Genomic DNA, 19,661 nt, shown 5'->3' with positions numbered 1-19,661 from the left:
TGGAATAAACATTTATAATTGTCACAGTGTTCACATTAAAATTTCTTTTTTGATTCTCAAAACGACTTTGTGAGGTAACCAGAAATTATTTATTCTTCATTTTATAGATGAGGGAAAAGATACACAGATAAATTGAGTAACTTGCAAAATATTGCAAACAGTGAGTCAGGACAGGAACTTAGGTGAATGAATACATGAACTATTAATTTCCCTGCTTAACACAAGGTTGTGCTAGAGGAATTGTTCATTGAATGAATGAATGAATGAATGAATAAGTGAATGAATAATGTGTGACATTTTCCAAGGCAGGCAATCAAAAATAGTACTTGGAATTGTTAATCCAGGCTCCTTTCACTGACAGTCCCTGGGAAGAGAACTGGGAGCCATCTCTGCTATAGCAAGGCTAAGTTAGGCCTGGAATGGCCCCCAGGGGGAAACAGGCCCAGAGAAGGCTGGGCCTGCCCAAGGTCACAGAGCTGGAGCCAAAACTAAGGTCTCTAAATTCTACTCCAACACCCTCCCTACTCAGGTCTTGTTTTAAGTGTGAGTGCCTTCTTCCTTTCCACGCTTCCAAAAAGCATTCTCCAGCCTTCCTACAAAGAGGTGGGGGGAGAACTGCAAGTGGGAAATGCCTCAGATTGTTCTCTCTGCCTCCTCCTCTTGTGGTCCACCTGCCACCCTCTGAACTCTTTCCAACAGGCCTGGGGCTTTCTGGAACAGAGTAACACAAGGCCAGGTGGTGCCTCAGCAGAGGCTCCAGGGCCTCTGCCCAGGATGCACTGCCATGAGGCCTCCACAAAGCCCTCAAAATAACATACGCTTTGAAAGGCGATCGGCCTTTCTTTAACCAGCTCACTCGTGAGGCCACAGTACTCACGACATCATAAGAGCAGTCAAATGTATTATCTTAGAATTTTATAATCTCGCAATCAGAGAATCTTAGGAATAGAAAATGTTTGGACAGAATTTTAGGATCCTAAAACCCCATATTCACCAAATTTTAAAAGCTTAGATGCTTAGAATAATGGAATCTAGAATTTGAGAGTCGTAATTCAACACTCCCCTTTGTAAATGAACAAGCTGAGGCTCAGAAAGATGATTCTCTCAAGGAGTGAGTGACTCACCCAAGGAGTGGATTGATCCTGGCTCCACAACTGGGTGGATTTCCTGTTCCTCCACCCACCAACTTCCACGTGTCTTCTTCGCCCAGCCCTGCTCTCTCCTGAGCTCTGATCCTACCCCTCACCAGCTTCTTAGGAAACTCACTCCAGCTCTTTCTCATGACTTCATGGTGTTAATGGTTTTTTAAAAACAGCTTTAATAACATTCATGGCTATTTCTTAAACAAACTTAAGCATGCTCAACTCTCCAATTAAAAAAAATCCATCTCAGTCTATGGCCATTCTGCTCTGAACAAGCCCGATCCTGTCTGATCTGGAAGCTAAGCAGGGTTGGGCCTGGTTAGTACTTGGATGGGAGACCACCTAGGAAGACCAAGTGCTGTAGGGGTAAAAAATAAATAAATAAATAAGGGATTGTAAACTGACAAAGTCCTTGTAATCTGTGAGGTCAACCAAGGGTTGCCTCGCCTAAAAAAAAAAAAAAATCCATCCATCTCTAGCTATCATCTATTCCTCTTTCCTTTCATTAAGCTTCTTGAAAATTTTCCCTACACGTGCCATCTCTACTCCTCACCTCCCCTTCTCGCCACTGCAATCTGACTTTGTCTCCACCATTCCTGAGAGCTTACAATGGCCTCTTTGTTTTAGTCTCAGCAGATACTTTTCAGTCTCCTGTTTGACTACTCTGCAGCAGCTGAGTCCATTGCCCATTCCTGTCTTCACTGCCATGACATCTCAACCCTAGGCTTCCTCCACCTCTCTGCCTGCTCCTTCTCAGCTTGCTTTGAGGGGTTCCATCCCCAGCACTCTTCCTCCTCTGTAAACTCTCCCTGAGTGATCTCAACCATCCTCGTTGCTTATTATTACCTCCTAAGTCACTCCCTGAAACTCAATGTTTCCTTCTGAGTTCTAGACTGGTGTAGCCAGTGTTTTTCACTAAATGGTGACCCTCTGGATGGCAGGGATCATAAGATGAAGCACAGTGCCTGGCACATGTAGGCACTCAGCAAATGTTCCATAAATAGAAAAAGTGGAAGAAGTGTTGTCAACTCGTCATTCAAGGGTTCTCTGTATCAAGTGAGATGTGTACATCTCAAGGAATGCCAGAGGGGTAACTCATAGACACACAAATTATAGAGTCAGAGGACCATCTATAACCAAACTCTTCACTGTGTTGATAAGGAAACTGAGGCCCCAAAGCATTAAGCGTCACACAGCAAGTTGGTCACAGAGCACATCCCCAGTTCACATAGGAAAGGGCACCTTGGGGTATTCCCTCCTAGGATGACACTGCACATAAGAAGGTAAGATGGGCATGGTTTATATACAAAGCCATGACAAATGTGAACCCAAACATAAGTCTGGAAAGTTCAAAGGCACAATGTCCTATGCAAATCTTACTCGATTGTTGTCTGATCCAACACACCGGTGACTGGGATCCCGTAAAACTGCTGCATAGTGGAGACTGCTGACTGTAAGGCCTTCCCTGAGTGCAACGCGGATGCCCGTGAATCATAGGGAAGCAGATAGCCATATGATTTTAACCAGTTCTGAAAGACATATGAAAGAAAAGGATGCATTATGCCGGAGAAAGCTCTGTTCTACCTGGGCAGAGATCTGCCCTTGAAAGTGGGGATTATTTTTCCTGAGAGACTTATAGACTCATGCTCTGATTTCTTCCTCCTTCACTCCCTCCTGCAGACACATCAAATGTATCTCCAGAAAACTCTTGTTGGCTTACTCTCCTGCTATAAACCTTTCACTGGATCTCCCTTGGCTACAGAATGAAGATTAAATTTGCATTCAAGGCTTTCCACTACCCTGACTCTTTGCTCATTCATTCAGTGGTTTCTACTGACATATGACTAGACATGCAAAAGTACAAGAATAGTTCATTCTCTGAAAGAGAGTGGCCTGTTAAAATGTCCATGTGTCTAAAGTCAGAGTCTGATAAAGAATCACGCTGTAGAATATTTATCGACATAAGGTTATATACAATCTTCATTGCCAACCCCTCCAAAAAAAGCCAGCCATTATAAATAAATATAAATAAATAATGTATTATTTAATTTAAATATCAATACATAAAAGGCACAAACGAAAAATAATAGTATGATTATGTAAGAGAATTCCTTGTTTTTAGGAAATATACAAGGAAGTATTTAGGTTTACATAAGGGTGCATGATGTCCGCAACTTATTCTTAAATGGGTTCAGGAAAAAATATATCTCTGTGTCTCTTGGTCGGTCGGTTGGTCTGTCTGTCTGTCTAGAGAAAAAACAGATATAGTAAAATGTTAAAAAAATATATTAACAGTTGGGGAATCTGGGTAAAGTGTAGTCAGGAATTCTTTGTCCTATTGAAAACTTTTCTGAAAGTCTGAAATAAAGTAAAAAATTTTTTAAATAAAAAATGAATATCCTTCATTTGTAGCATGGGGGACTTCTTCCTTTGCTCTTTTCTTTTTCTTAAGTTTTATGCAATCATTAAAAATATAAAGGAGAAAAACTTTAAAAGGGCAAGAGAATCTGAAAGGAGCTTGGGTGAAGAAGCTCAAACAAGCAGTGAATCTGAAGGATAGCAAAGTAAAGACAGTTATTCTGACCGACAAGCATGAGGGGATGGAAATCTGAAGAAACCAGAACACCAGGAAATATCTGTGGCATCGATTGGAAAAGGAGGAAAACATCCAGGTATTTACTGAACCCACAGGCATTTACAGGAGCACTCCTACATGCATGCTGGTCTCTAAGCCAGAGAGAACCTGTGCCCATCCTTAGAGAATTATCTTGAATACCTAATGGGCTAATGAAAGAAAAAGAAATGAACGTTAAGAAATAGTATTGTTCCCTTCCTATCTATAGGTTTTGTTTCTTGTCGAGTCAAATCAAACCATTTTCGGAAGGAGGCAAACCAGAAACTATAAGTTATTATTTTACCAAAAGTGACTATAACATCTTTACTGCCTTGTGATAAAATCCATTAGACTGATTAAAAAACAAAATAGTCAGAATAATAAAGTCTTAAAATGTCCATAACAGAGTGACAACCTTACCTCTTTCATATTTGATGTCTAAAACGGTTTTCATTCCAAATTATGGCATAGGATATTAATACTTCTTGTACTTCCCCCAAACATTGAATTTCTTTCATGTCTTTGTACATTTCCCCTTCTGCCTGGTATACTTCTTAGTTTGGCAAAAATCTTTCATACTTTTAACTTCGAGCCCATAAAATTACCACTGGAAGTAATTACTGGAAGACTTTCCTTACTCTCTCGGCTAAGTTGTTTTCTACCTCTTCTGCGCTCCCTAAATCTCCAATTATAGATAGTATAGACTTTATATATTGGGCTTTAATCATTTCGTATCAGACTCTGACTGCCTCGAGGGAAGGGTCCATGTCTTACTCATTCCTATATGTACAGGGCCCAGGAAGTGCCCAACATACAGTAGTTGTTCATTATGTCCGTTCAGCAAACGTTATTGGGCACTTACTACAGGCCAGGCACTGTGCAAGGCTCTGTGGGTACAAAGATAAACAAGGAGCTCACATACAAACAAACCCATGAAACCTATGAAAATATAGCACTGAAAATCAGGTGTATAGGGTTCAATGGGAGAACAAAAGAGAGGTGTCTTAGCCACATGGGGGGGGTGGGAATGGGGAGAAAAGGAAACTTGGGGGAGGCCTCCAGGTGGAGATGGGATTTGAGCTAAGTCTCGATGGGTACAGCATGTGTAATTGTCTGGAGGTGTAGGGGAGCCTGGCACATTCTGAGAAATATTTAAAATGGCTTGAACTTGGGGAAGGAGAGTGTGGCGAAGAGTAAAGAGGGTTGGAAAGGAGGGAGGTGGAGCGATATGATATATAATGATCTGCTCATGAAGTGGACAAATTACAGAGAATCACTTGTGACTTGACTATGGCCTAAGGTTAGCCAAAAAGCTCAAATAAGACATCTTCGAACATGACAAGTTACCCATCTATTCATCTAGGTGCTCCACTTTCAATTTCTAGGTTATGTCATCAAAGCATTAAATCCCTTCAATCTATTCTCTCAGCCTCTCATAACCTGAATGTCACATTACATTCTCTTTATAGAAACTTTAAGAATTATTGTGTTGAATAAACAGAGTGGTATAGTGGGAAAAAGGCACACAGTCCTGAGATGGAATCCTGACTTCACCACTTGCCAGCTTTGTGACCTTGGGCAAATTGAGTTTCCTTATTTGTGAAATACAAACAATAATTCCTCCTCCACAGGATTGTTGTTAAAATGAAATGAATGAATGCACCTGACACAAAATCACTCAAAAGGTGTTTGTTATCCCTTTGCATAACATGCATTACATGCAATATCTTGTTATTTGTAAAATCGAGGTGGAATAAATGGCCTTTGACTCCTTCTCTGCCTTTGAATCTAGTCATCTTGACCTCGCACATTCTCCTTGGACAAAGAGCCAGTCCTTGTGGATTCTATGAAGGTAGTACATTGTCAGGATCAATTCTGCTTGCTAGTAGGTGACCAATGGACATGACCATTTCTCACACAGCACTGGGAGCACTGTACACTGAGAAATGACAACTGACTTGAATTGTCACTCAGCTTTTCTTAGGACCAAACTCGATCACTTTCTATCAAACTTTAGCTTGGCGAAAATGTTTTCCCTACAGGAGATTCTATATGGTTTCTGGTTTCAGAAAATGAACACTGGGTAATCCAGTGGTTTTTCCTTTTGGCCTTTCTGCCAGGAATTTGTCAGCTAAATTTATAGCTTCAGTGTTGAGCACAGTGATGCCTGGAAGTTGCTCTTACTTTTTTCATCTTTCTGACCTCCAGGTTATATTTCATCCTTAAAAGTCTTACTTAAAAATGTTGTTTCAATCTGTAAGCTGCCGCAAGCCATTCCGAAAAGAGGTGTGGTACAAACCAATTCCTCTCTAAAAATCCAACTAAGATGAGTTACGGCATTTGGGAAATGGCTGTGGGTCTTTAGACAGATACCGCTGATAAACCAGTTGGCCAACTGAGTATTTTTTTTTTTGAGCATCTGCCTCTAAGCTAGCATGGAATTAAGAATCTTCCCCCTCCTGCCCTCATTACTGCTTATGGCAGGAGATAGGGAGCAGGGAACTCTTAGCATAAACATACTCCAGACTTCTTAAGGTTTTGGGGAATCGAAAGTAGCTCCTCAGTAATGGGCAACCTGGCTTATCCAGCTCCTTTCCTGGGGATACTCCAGCAAGGAGCATCTGAGCCAATCAGGATCCGCTATGAAGGTCATAGAATCTACATCAGCAGCATCACGAATTAAGACCTAAGCACTCAGGTCCTAGGCATATCTGGTTGGGACCAAACATTGGAATGGGTCAGCCTTCTCTGGGCTCTGCTTCTCTTCCAAGTTCACTGGGGACAATCCTCAGAACTCAAGGGCAGATGCCTAAGAGGGAAAATGGGAGTGGGTTGGTGAGGCTGGTCAAATGACAGCTCTAAGCCCGGGAACAGGGCATTGAGGTTGGACCTGGTGTGTGTGTGTGTTAGAGGACAGGAGGCTAAAGACTATGGACCAGACAATTCCAACTTCCGCTTAACCCTGTCTCTGCTACTCACTTGCTCTGTGAGCCAGGCAATCCTCTGACTTCTCTAGGCAGAAGCCCCGGATATTGGAGTGAGTCTTCTACACTCCGGTCATACCAATTCCAAAACATTCCCTGCCCTTTCACACTTCAAGGCTGTTCCTACTGCCTACAAAGCCTGTTTTCTTTATGTGTGTTGGCAAACTCATCCTTCAGGTCTAGTTGAAATGTCACCTCTTTTGGTCAACCTTCCTTAACTCTCCCTGGCAGAGTTAATGGGTATCCTCTTTACTCCTGCAGCGCCTTACTCCTCTACCACTCTAAACATAACTGCCACAGTGTATGACACCTGTTGGTTGATATGTTTTCTTTACCAGATTGAGTTCCCGAGGAGCAGGGCCTCATTTATATTTGTATTTGCTCCAGTACTTAGCACAGTGCCTGGGACAATAAATAATCACTGAATGAATGAATGAATGAATGAATGAGTGAACAGTTGATCTAGGAGGTACTGTATGGGTATCAAAGAAGGCATTTCATCCTGGAAAGGTTTAATAAGTAATACACATGAAAGCACCAAGCAAAATTCTTGGTATCTATTAGAAGCTGAAAAAAAAGTTTGTTGAAATTCAATCTATTGTGGTTTGACTCCTTTACTTGATGAGGCAATTGGCTCCATTGTCCCATCTGAAAAAAAAAAAGATAAATACACAAAAGGAAAAGTCCCCATTCAGTGTTTTAAAGAAAATAACCTTTCATCTTTTTACACCTGGATCCCTTAATCAATCACCAGCCACGTCAGAAGTCTAACCTTCACAGCTCAGTTAACCAGCTCTAAGATGTCTGTCACCCTTTAAGTGCTGAAAGAGGTGCAAACCCAGAGGAAAGTGAGAAAAATCTCAGAGTGTGAGCAAGGACCAAAATAGCTGGGCTGAACCAAAGATGATATAGAGATCACAGACAGTACAGTGTGATTGGTCTGCTAGCCAGAAGGCGGGATTTTGGTTCCTGAGAAGCCAAAGCTGAGAAGTTCAAGAGTAGTGATAGGAGGAGAGAGCACAGAACAACAAAGAGAAAAAATGTGGCCTGAAGAGAGAGTGGCAGACAGCAGAGGCGGTGGTGAGATTAGAAGTGGCAATGGAGGCAGCAAGAAGCAGATCAACTGGTGGTGCTGCTGTTTGCTCCTGGAAAACAGAAATGACTGTGGGGGGTGGGAGAAGAGAAAGATGGATCATTTAAAATTGTATGGTCTCCTTGGGGCATGCAAGAGTATCACAACCGGTTGGGTGTGAGCCCAAATCAGACTATACAGGCCTGGAGGAGGAGTGGGAGAATGCTTAGGATCAGGTGTTTGATCAGGAATGCAGTGAGCCAGAAGGTAGTATCAGAAAGGCCAGAGGTGAAGTCTACAAAGGAGGACCAGGAAGGAAGGCATCAAATTTGGAAGCATGGGTTAGAATGAGGGAGAAAGAATAAAAGACTTTGATCAAAGAGTTCGTGCAACCGAGGTCATATCCTAGGGTGATGATGTGAATAACAGGAACAAGGCATTTGGTCTCAACACATACAGGATGTCCAAATCCAGTTGTAGAGGTCGTATATGTAGAGGGACAGTGACAAACTAGAGCATGACTAAGGGAGAGTGGCCAGGAAAGTGAGGGAACTGGGAAACATGTCCTGTGAGGAAAGACGAGGGATGTGTAGGCTGGATAAGGGAGGGCTACAGGGGACATGAGTTTTCAAAAAGCCAAATAGCTGTGGATAAGGATATATTCTGGTAGGCACAGAATGCAAACTAAGACCTGCATGGGAGATTACAGAATATAGATCTTGATTTATTATAAGAAACAACTTTTTAACAGAGATGTTCTAATTATAACAATAATAGCTACTATTATTAGAACTCCCACTATATACCTGGCATTGTGCTAGGTACTCTAGAATACAAAACCCCACAGGTAGGAATTATGATCCTCAATTTGCACATCAGGGAACTGAAGTTTAGAAAGGTTAAGTAATCATCAGAGCCACGAAGCTAATAAGTAGCAGGATTCAAACCCAGATATATCTGAAACCAGGCAGTCTTTCTCTTTTATCGCAATTTTTATCACACAGTGTTGTAATCATGTGAACTACTTGTCTCTTCTTCTTGACTATACAGTGCCTGAAGACAGGGCCCATAGTCTGTCTTCTTCACCATCATATCCCCACACCCAGTACAGGTCCTGGCACAGATAGATATTTATTGAATGAAAATGAGTTGAAGTGTTCAGGGTGAGTGATCGCCAGTTGGAACTTGCTATAGAACAGGGTTTCTCAGCCTTGGCACTATTGATATTTTTGGCCAGATGATTCTTTGTTATTGGTGTGTGGGGTGGGGGCGCTGTCCTTTGCACTGTAGGATGTTTAGCAGCATCCTTGGCTTCTACTCATTAGATGCCAGATGTCTCCAGACATCATTGAAAGTTCCCCTGAATGTGTGCAAAATTGCCCCCAGGTGAGAACCACTACTATAAAGGGGTTCCCTTTTAGGACTGCCTCGAATATCCTCTAAGGGTCCTTTCAACCCTAAATTCCACATTTTAGGGAAAGCACTAGGCATTCAGTCAGTAGCCTCCCAGGATGAGACTGAGTGACGGCTGGTTTTCTTATTGCGCAGATAGATATGATGTGGGCTTGAAAGCGATGAGGAGCAAGCTAGCTTGAGAGGATATTTAGGTTTATGGTTAGTAGTGTATGCTCTGGAGACAAATCATGCTGGGCTCAAGTCCTAATTCTTTCGTTTACCTGTTACATGACTGTAGGCATATTATTCAACCTCTCTATTGTGCATTTTCTTCATCTGTATCATGTCATTAGTATGTACCTCACAGATTGGTTGTGAAGATTAAATAACATAACATGTGTTATTAAGTACTCAGTAAAAGATAGCAATAATGATGACCATGATTTTCTGGATAGATGACAAGCAACTCTAAATACCTCACTGTACTGTAGCCCCAAACACTAAGGCTGTATTTCTCAGTGTGCAGTCCTTGTGCATCATAGGCTGTCAGCACTGCATCATCCAGGGAGCTTGTTAAAAGTGCATATTCCCAAATCTGAACCTAAATCTACTAAATCAGACTCTCTGAGGTTGGGAACTGGGAATCTGCACCTAAGGTGATTCAGTTGCCTACTATAGTTTGTGAACCACTGCAGTAAGGACCACTGGGAGTGATAACCCTGTGCCATGAAGAAATGAGCATGTTATGTTCTGTATCAATTCTAATTTACTCAGGCAGAAAGTATGTTACCCATTGAAAAAAGCCTTCTATTAAATTGGCTCAATAGCCAGCACCTGCCCTCTGTGCCTTGGCTCTGCTCTCATCTCTGGGTCCTTTGCCTGCTCTTCTCCTTGGCCGGTCCTAACTACAGCAAATGGTCCATCAGTACCCCAACATTGAATTTCCATTGTGTCACTGCATACTGGCAACAAGAGTGGCCTGAAATCATCCTTTGTCATTCATTGCCATGTTAGTTCAATCTTTACAACTGGATTTTTGCCTCAGTTTCCCTGTCTGGAATTCAGGTCCTAAGCCGAGATTGCTATGATCCTAATAAGTTTCTCAGGGTCTCAGATTCCCTGCCTGGTTCTCAGTCTCTTCCAGAGAGTGAGACTTTAGTCCCTAAACACCTGGGAACTGGATGGGGTCCTATCTGAAAAGAGGCCCCTTGGGACCAAGATGCCACCACATGAGAGATATTGCCTCTCTGTTCTTTCCTGCTGAGTGTCCTTGGGTAAATGACCTAACTTCTTTAAGCGTCATTTTCTTCATCTGTTAAATAGAGGATGATAAAAGAAGGGTTGTTAGGAGGATTCAATGCACTGTGGTAGGTAAAATAATGCCTTTCAAGGAAGTCTACATCCTAATCCCCAAAACCTATGAATATGTTACCTTACATGGCAAAGGAGACTTTACATATATGATTAAGTTAAGGACCTTCAAGTGGGGAGATAATCCTGGCCAACCTAGGTGGGCTTAATGTAATCACAAAGGTTCTTACAAAAGGGAGGCAGGAGGGTCAGAGTCAGATAAGGAGCTATAATGACAGAAAGAGATGTCAGAATGATGCCATTGCTGTAAAGGGCCACAAGCCAAGGAATGTGGGTGACCTCTAGAAGCTGGAAAAGGCAAGATATGAATTCTCTCTAGAGCCTCCAGAAAGAATGCAGTCCTGCCAACACCTGATTTTAGTCCCATAAATCCTATTTTGAACTTCCAGCCTCCAGAACTGTAAGATAAAACATTTGTGTTGTAAAGCCACTAAGTTTGTGCTAAGTTGTTTCAGCAGCAATAGGAAACTAACAGATGTATATAAAGCATTGAGCAGATAGATCTTGGCACATAGGAAGCATTCTCACAATGTTATTGTCTGTATGCTCGCTTCCATACTCTCCAGCAATAGATTGATCACCACCTTTGGTCATTGCTGCCAGAACAAATCATTATGTCTCTTTGGTGACTCCTCAGAGATTAGCCCTATCACTGTGTCAGTTTCCTCCAGCTCTTGTCCCACCAAAACCCTGCTTCCTCTTCTACCCATACAACTAAGGTCTCAGCCTTGCCACTGAGCCCACCTGAGTTAGAACTAATTTTTTTATTACAAAAACTTGAAGACCTAACCATTCAGTTATCTAGGAAATGCACTGGTTAACAATACTTAGAAAGCATCTAATTTAACATGTTCATTTTGCAGAAGAGAAAAATAAAACAGAGAGAGAGAAATGACTTGTCCAAAATCACAGAGCAGTTTCATAGAGGAACTGAAAATGGAGCCCAATGCCCCTGCCTCCTAGGGAGGTTCTCTCTGTCATGCTACATCCTCCACACTAGCTCTGGTTTGCCTCCAAAGGCTGCATCTTTTTTATCCCCCTTCATTTACAGCCAGTCTAAAATGGGCCCTCAGGATCGCCCACAAGGCCCGACTTAGCTTCTTGACAAACACCTTAATGGCGCGGCATTGCCTCTTGGCTGCCATGAGCTCTTGAGTAGGTGGTAAGTGCACTAGCGGGAATTCCCTGGCGCTCTGTACAATGTCCTTGGCCCACTCCCAGGAGGCCACCACAAGCCAGACAATCACCATGCCTAGAGAGGTGGCGCATTTGGGGTTTTGGGTCAACTCTGGGATGTCCAAGTTTTTCAGTTCTGGAGAGGCCTCCTCCCAAGGCCAGGAGTGTGGCCATGCTCTCATTCACTCTCTGAGAAGTGAGGAGCCTTGTTCTTCCTAACCCTTTCCAGTGCCTTCCTGAAGAGCTACCATTTTTCTGTCCCCTTGGGGTCAACTTACTGATCAGTTAGAAAAGAGAAGAGGGGAGACAAAGGCCATGGTCAGGCCTTAGTTTCTCAACTGTAACCAAATAACCTCTAAGTAATTACATAAAGTTTTATTATTTTAGCTTAATTGGATTGAGTGTGGAGCCAATCTTCTGGTTCCTCACGGCCAGTCTTAAAGTCCAAGCTCCTTAGCATGGCACTCAACAAGCTTTACAATCTGATGCCAGTGCACCTTTCTAGCCGTATCTTCTATCTTCATGTCTTACCCTTTGATTGCCTATCCCAAGTACCCCCTACTACTGTAGCTTAAGACTTTGTGTTGCAGGTTCCTTCTTGTGCCTCTCTTATTCCCTCTCCCTAGAATGCCTGCCCACCTGTGTTCTGGCCTCTCCCTGATAAAATATTAAATATGCTTCAAAATGCAACTTGAATGCCACTTCACCTGGGAGGGCTATCAAGGTTGCACCGACTTCCTCTGTGCTCCCAGTGGCATTATATGCACCCTCACTAACAGCATTATTACATTATAGTACATCAATGTAATAAATGCCTGTCGCCCCCACTGAACTCTTCTTCCTCATACAGCTGATAGCCTGGTGAGGGAGGTGGACGTGGCAAGACTAAATGTTTCCTTACAGTTGTGATAATGGATTGAAGGAAAAGGAGAAGGTGCAGCGAAAGTGTATGAGAAGAGATGCGGGCTGTGATGTCACTGATGGCCTCCCTGAGGATGTGCCATCTCAGCTAAGCCCTGTGCATGAGTAGAAGAGGTGAAGGTGAAAGAATGAGCGTCCCAGGAAAAAGCCTATCTTATTGAAGGCTTATTGAGGTGGGAAGGATCCTGTTTATTAGAATAAGAGAAAGAAGACCGGGGTGGCTGGAGTTTACTGAGAAGGTGTACAGAAGGAAGCCAGAGAGGTTGGGCAGGACTGAGTCATACAGGGCCTCGAGCCTTATTAAGCAGCCTAGTGAATGCTAGCTAGGTACAAGGGAGTTCAGAATACTGTTCATTCTACTTTCATGTGTGTTTGAAATTTTTTCATAAGAAGAACTAAACAAAAAGTAATAGTATAGTAATCGTAGTTTAGCCTTTATCCGAAAAGCCATTTTAGGCAAGATAAGGATGGGAGTAACACAATCGGATTTTTAGGAGAAAATTTTTAAATTAAATCTTTCAAGCATCCAAAGGCATACAAAATAATAAAACAAACGTTGGATAACCACCAACCAGCTTTGTTAAATCTTAGCTTCTACCGTATTTGCCTCAGATATAACTGACCTCTGTGTAGATTTAGTTTCAAAGGTCTCTCTGGCTCGCCGCTGTTTGAAGAAGGATTAGAGGACGGGAAAAAGAAGCTGATCAGATGGGAAATTTCTGAAGTCCAGATGAGACATGATAGAAGTTTAGGCAAATGCAGAGGTAGCAGAGGTAGAGAAAAGTGGACATGGGGAAGATCTACTCAGGAGGTGAGGGTCACTGAGGCTTGGCAATTGATTCTTTCGAGACGGGTGAGAGGAATAGGTGAAGGACAGCTGGCATCTTTCTGGCCCAGTGTTTTGGGGGCACAAAGAACAGTGTGCACATTAGTGTCTGAGTTTTTAGATGAGTATTGCTAACAAAAGTTGTCAATAACGATGCCTTGTTTTTTTCTACCTACTTTGTTATAACAACATGGTATGATCTTTGAGAAAACCAATTCAAAGTTGCCTTTTAAAATGAATGCATGGAGTAGTGATGGAGAACAAGTAGTGAAGGACTTGAATCAGTTCTGAGGTTCGGAGAAACCAAATGATTTGTTCCCAAATCTCTGAGCTAGAGCTGGGATCCACAGCTTTTATCCACACACTAGCCCCTCAAACAGGTTCACAGACCTAAGATGTGCTAAGAAAGCTGAAAGCATCCAGGGCAGGGGCCAGCACCCAGAACAGCTCTGGAACAGGCCCCAGTCCCTCTACCTCCTCAACATGGCTCTGAACAGGTCACTTCTCTGCTCAGAGACCTTTAATGATTCCCCTCAGCCTTTGGACAAAAGCCAGTTTCACAATCTGCTCCAGCCTCCTTTTCCAGCCTCTTCTTCTCATACGTTCTTACTGGAAATAGCAAGTAACTCGATGCCCCAGGCACAGCAAATTATTTACTGTTTCCTAAACATGGCACACACTCTTTTGGAGTCTTGGTTCATGGTTTTCCTCCTGTCTGGACTTCCCCGCTCACCATTCTCCATCCTCCTCCTCCTTTTAATGTTTAGCTTCGATATCAGCTTTCTTCCTAAAACATTCCCTGACCTCCCCAGCCTCAGCTGGGAGCCTCATCTCCTCCCATTTCAGTGCTTCCTTGGACCTTGTTTATACCTCTACAATGCATTTATTTATTCTTCCAAAAAAGTACTAATTTTTTATGTACCAAGCACTATTCAAAGAAGTTGGTTGGGGGATAAAGACAATGAAATTAATTCAAGAATATTTATCAAGTATCTAGAATGTGCCAGGCACATGCTAGGTACTGAGGAGACATTGGCTGCAATATCTGAAGAATTTGGTTCTTCTCATTTTGAGTTCAAGTGATATCATGTCATAAGGCTAAGCATTTTCTAAGATTAATCTCTTTGGTATAGCTATAATTTACCTTTTTTGCTCTAAAACTGCCTTTTTCAGAGACTGGAGTGAGACATACCTGAAAATGGAAAAGATTGGCTAAAAGACTATTACAGTAGTCCAGAATAAGGCAAGTTTAGTGTAGACGGAAAACACTCAGACCAATGGTAGAAAGTCCAGCTCTGGTCCTCTCTTTACTATTTATTAGCTATACATGGGCTCTTAAACAAGATGTAGACAAGTGACATCGTCTCTCTGAGTCTCCTTTTTCCTTATATATAAAATGAGGACAGTGGCTTCGCTATCTATCTCGTGGCGTTGTGGCCAGGATCAAGTGGGGCCATGCCCATGAAAGCATCTGGAAAGTGCCAAGCACCATTCAGCTAGGAGGCTATTAAAGTAATAGGAGAAAATGAATTAAAAATACAGTGGACTAGATTCAGGTTAGATAAAAGGAAGAACTTCCTAAGAGTGAGAATTTATTTTTCTCAGACAAAAGATATACTGGAGGTCATAATCATACTGAAATAAATTTTTGGCTTGAAAATCTGATCGCTTCTTAATAAGCTTACACCATCCCTAGATTCATTCAGGGCTCTAACTTTCCTTGACTGCGGGTACAAACTAAAGAATGTTCTCCACCTGCCCAGAGCAGATCTCTCAAAACTGGTCTAAAGGTCAGGAATCCATTATGCCCTTGGACCAGGCATCACATTGTTACTTATGTGGTCTGTTTTGATTGACTTGTCTCTTTCTGCCTGAACTGACCTACCTCAGAATCAGACTAGAAACTAGGAGGGCCAAAAAACTATTTGTGGGCATTCTACTTAGCTAATAGGAGAAAAGAGATGCTTTAAATACACCAAACACAGGAAGCCAGTTAGAGAATCAGTGGGACCCCCTGACACTCCAAATACAAGAGATTCAAGAAAGCAAAGGAGAAAACAAACTGAATGATTTTTTTTTTTACTTTGTTTTTTGGTAATGCAAGATCAGTGACCTGAAACCAAAAGCAAAGATAATAAAAATGCTTTCAACTAAAAAGTCAGGAAACCAGGGAAAAGTTCTAGTTCTGAATCACCTACTATCAGGCTTAGTGACCTTGGGCAATTCACTAATGGCAATTCAGGAAGTATCTATTAAGTACTACTGTGTGCTTTCTTGGTGGTCTCTAAGATGATGGCCACCTCTCAATTCTTCTGTATAGTATGTTACTGCCACTAGATGACAACCTACCTAATGGGTTTTGAAAGAACTCAAGGGTGAAATTGCAGAAGCACTGCTAAAAGGAATAACCTCTGTTACCACTAAGGGAAGGACAAGTGAGCAGTATGTCTCATCTTCTTAGGGATTTTAGAGAGGACCTGGAGACTCACATGCCCCCAGCATCTATTTCAGATCTATGTAACTTTTTCACATAAAGGATAAAGAGTAGAATTCATTGAATGCCAGAGTACTTAACAATGAGCACTTAAAGTTGGGGGCTGTGTTAGATCTAAAAACATAAAGTTGGGGAAATCCCTGCCTAAGAACCACAACTCCTCCCCGCCCTCCCAATAATGTTTAAGAATTAAAAAAAACAAACTTAAATGGCAAACTGGGGCTGCCTCAAAGTGTTCCCCTGGGAAGAGAGAAATAAATGACTAGAGAAGTCAAGGACAGTTTCCTGGAGAAGCAGGTGGTTGGGTGGAGGTGCAGAAATAAACAGCATGTGTAGATGTTCAGAGGAACTTAAGTTGCTTATCTTAAGATAAAGGAGAGACGAGCCTGTCTGAAGTAAAAATGTGTACTGATGAGCAGTGGGAAAGGCAGCCTTCTAGTGAGGAGGTAGAATGGAGTCAGACTCCAGAGGCTGTAAAAGACAGAAAGAGGAGTAAGCAACATTATCTGCTGGCTGAAAAGCAACAATATTTCTATAAGTTTTCAATAATGTGATCCATTAATATTCAACAGGGATAGGGAGGTGCAAACTGTTGAGAGAAGCAGTAAATGTAATTCGTCTATCTTTTGGAAAGTTTTGGACAATGTATTAGGCACTGAAAATGGAGTCATCAGGGAATTAAGGGTGGTGTTTTTATTTGGTCTGAGAACTCACTTAGAGATAGGAAATAATAGATGGAAATAAAGTCACTTCTCTGAATGAAAGGAGATTAAGAGCGCAGGGGCCCCCAAGAGACCATGCTGGGACTTGCCTGTTTGAAATTTTTAATAAGTGATCCAGAAGTAGAGCAAAGTGAAAATTTCAGGACTGCAGATCATATTAAGCCCTTTCATGCTTTGCCAAAGGAGAGAGTGAGAGTCGAAGGAAGGTATTGAGTGGGATGCAAAATGGCAGATAAACGTCGATGTGGGGAAATGCAAGGTAATGCATTCTGATAAATATAATCCACATATAGGGTGCTGTGTTCCAGACTATCAGTTTTGACTCACAAAAGGGATCCAGGAGCTACAGCAGATTGTTCCCTAAAGGCAGTGGCCTAGCGTGTTAGGGTCAAGAAGGCTGACAAAGGGATAGGCAGAAGCAGGAAGGGACCTGAAAACCAAAGAGGAAATCATTCTTCCCGTGTACAAGACTACAGGGGTCCACATCTGGGGACAATGCTCAGGCTTATGTCTATTAAACATTACGGCCCAAGGATATCGAGAAAAGGGCAACTAAAATGACCCAGAGGATAAATGCAGCTATTCTAGAGGTGGCTTGTCATGAGGGGGAAACTTAAATGTGCTAAGACAAAGGCTAAGAGAAGTGGAACAATCAAAACCTATAAAACTGATGATAAGGAGTGGGTACACATAACCTTCTCTCTGAATCCTGACATCTTCAAGCAATTAACCTCCTCTTAATGCTTGAAATATCATAGGAATAAAAGGGTTTCAGAGTTGGGATCATCTAGCTCTAGCTCTTCATATTTGAGATGGTAAAATTCAAGCCTAGAGAAGGCAAAGAAGTGGCCCAAGGTCACAGAAACCATTAGGGGCCAAGGTTGGATTAGAGCCCAGGCCTCTGAAATCCCCGGCCAAGGTGAGGTCTTTCCACCTCACCTTGTGCTCTCAGGAAGACCATAGGAATCCTACTTTTTACAGTGTATAAACTCATGAAGTGCATTACTGTGAGATAGAATAAAGCTGAAAACACAAACAGGCAAGGAAAAGTTTTCACTAAAAGTTGGCCAGCGATTAGAAGATAACTACCAACTAGGGCTAAGGAGACTTCCTACCCACTCTAATTTTTTTGATCACATAGCCCTTTGAGGGTCTGCAGAAAGCTATGGATTCTCTTTTAGAAAAACGCATTTGCACATACAAATACAATTTTACACAGAATTTCAGAGAGTTTATGATCCACTGAGTTCCGTGCCCAATCAAGAATCCCTGTTCTGGCAGATTCTTCTGCACAAACAGACTGCCTGCTTCAACCAGCATACTCCATCTCTTAGGAAATCTGAGGCAACCACTCTGATTTTCCTTTGCAAAAGACCACCATCTCAACTTCACTTACTAGAATTGTAGACTTCCAGATTAGAAGAGACCAGAGAAATTATGTAGTCCCCAAGCCCTTGTGATACAGAATAACCGTTATGGTTAAATACACGAGACTAGAGTCGGTCTGCCTAGGTTAGAACCCCAACCCCATCACTCACTAGTCTTGTGACCTTGGGCAAATTATTTAAGTTCTCTCTTTCCACTGAAGGAAGGACAGGTGGGCATGTTAAATGGGGGTAATAATTACAATCATCTCCTAGAGTAGTCATGGGGATTAAATAAGATACCAATTCATATAAAACATAGCATCAGGCCTGGCACACAGTGAGTGCTCAGTAAATGCTAGTTGGCATTATTGTTATTATTATACATGTATCCATCCAGTCCCCTCCTGGAGCTTTCGCTTGCACATGCAGCTCCGATGGTTACAAACTTCTGCCTATATTGAGCCAGAATTTGCCTTCTTGCAAACCCTACCCCCACCCCTGTTGGCCCTAGTTCTGCCCTGTGGTGCCTCATAGAGCAAGTCTATCCTTCCTCCACGTGACAGCCCTTAGAATATGAAGACAGTGATCGAGTCCTTCTCTTGCTACCCGCCCCCCACACCCTCGCCTTCCCTACCCTATCCTTCCTTCTTCAGCTTGAACATCCTCGATTTCTTCTCCCAGCCCACAACAGACTGGCTGCGCTCACTATTTACTCCGAGGCGTTGTACGGTTTCCCTCACACATAGTCATGCAGGCCACGCACCCCACCGCCGCCACAACAATCCGACCCTTCCGTTCCGCCCGCGCCCGCTGCCTCTATCCGCGGTGCTGAAGCAGCTCCCGGCCCCCGGAGCTTCGGCGCCGCCCTTACAGCCCCCGCCCCGGGACCCTGGCCGGGACCCCCGGCGCGCCACCTCCACTCCCCGAGCGGCAGGCGCGGCCCAGCCCCGGCGCCGCCCCCCGCCCTGCCCGGAGGCCCCGCGCCCTCGCCCCAGCCCCGCGCACCAGCCGCACCTGCCCGGCGAAGGGCGCCTCCGCCTCGGCCGCCCGCGCCGCCGCCACTGCCGCCGGGTCCCCGGCCCCCGCCGCCGCCGCCGCCGCCGCCGCCTGCGCGGCGCCCGGGAGACAGCAGAGCGCCGGCAGCAGCAGCAGCAGCCGCCCGGGGGCCCGCCAGCGGCTCCAGCGCAGGGCCCGGCCCGGCGGCGGCGGCCCCGACGCGGCGCGGCCGCCCCGGCTCCTCGGCATCCCCGCGGCGGGGCCCGGCCGCCCGGCTGCGATGGCGGCGGCGGCGGCGGCGGCTCCGGCCGGGTCTTCCCGCTGCAGCCGCTGCGGAGCCGCCGAGTCACGGCGCCGCGGACACGCGCCCGGCCCGCCCGTCTTCGCCACCGCCGCCGCCTCGGCCGCCAGCGCGCCCCCGCCTCCGCGCGCCCCGCCTCGGCGGGGGGCGGCAGGGGGCGCGGGGGCAGCACCCGGGCGGACGCGCGGGGCGGCGGTCTTGGGCGAGCCCTGGGGCACTGGTCGAATAGGGGCTCTGGGGAGGGGGTCTCAGAGGCCACAAGAACAACTCTGGAGGCAGG

General features: G+C 44.1%; 1 protein-coding gene and 1 pseudogene across 1 annotated transcript in view; one reads left to right on the top strand and one right to left on the bottom strand.

Annotated features, from left to right (window-relative positions):
* The window catches only part of MMP24 (matrix metallopeptidase 24), a 40,201-nt gene extending 20,872 nt beyond the window's left edge, over positions 1 to 19,329 (bottom strand). The window contains exons 1-2 of the mRNA XM_039864170.1: positions 19,099 to 19,329; positions 2,523 to 2,671 (exon numbers count right to left, since the gene is read on the bottom strand). Of these exons, the coding sequence (XP_039720104.1) occupies positions 2,523 to 2,671; positions 19,099 to 19,329 (380 nt within the window). The remainder of the gene's footprint in view (positions 1 to 2,522; positions 2,672 to 19,098) is intronic.
* LOC120604213 (uncharacterized) lies at positions 1,392 to 1,509 on the top strand (annotated as a pseudogene).
* Positions 19,330 to 19,661: the final 332 nt, after the last annotated feature.

This window comes from Pteropus medius, unplaced genomic scaffold (assembly GCF_902729225.1).
Source record: "Pteropus medius unplaced genomic scaffold, Ma_sr-lr_union100, whole genome shotgun sequence".
Taxonomy (NCBI): Eukaryota; Metazoa; Chordata; class Mammalia; order Chiroptera; family Pteropodidae; genus Pteropus; species Pteropus medius.
The sequence above is the reverse complement of the archived record's forward strand: the minus strand, read 5'-3'. Positions and strand labels throughout refer to the sequence as shown.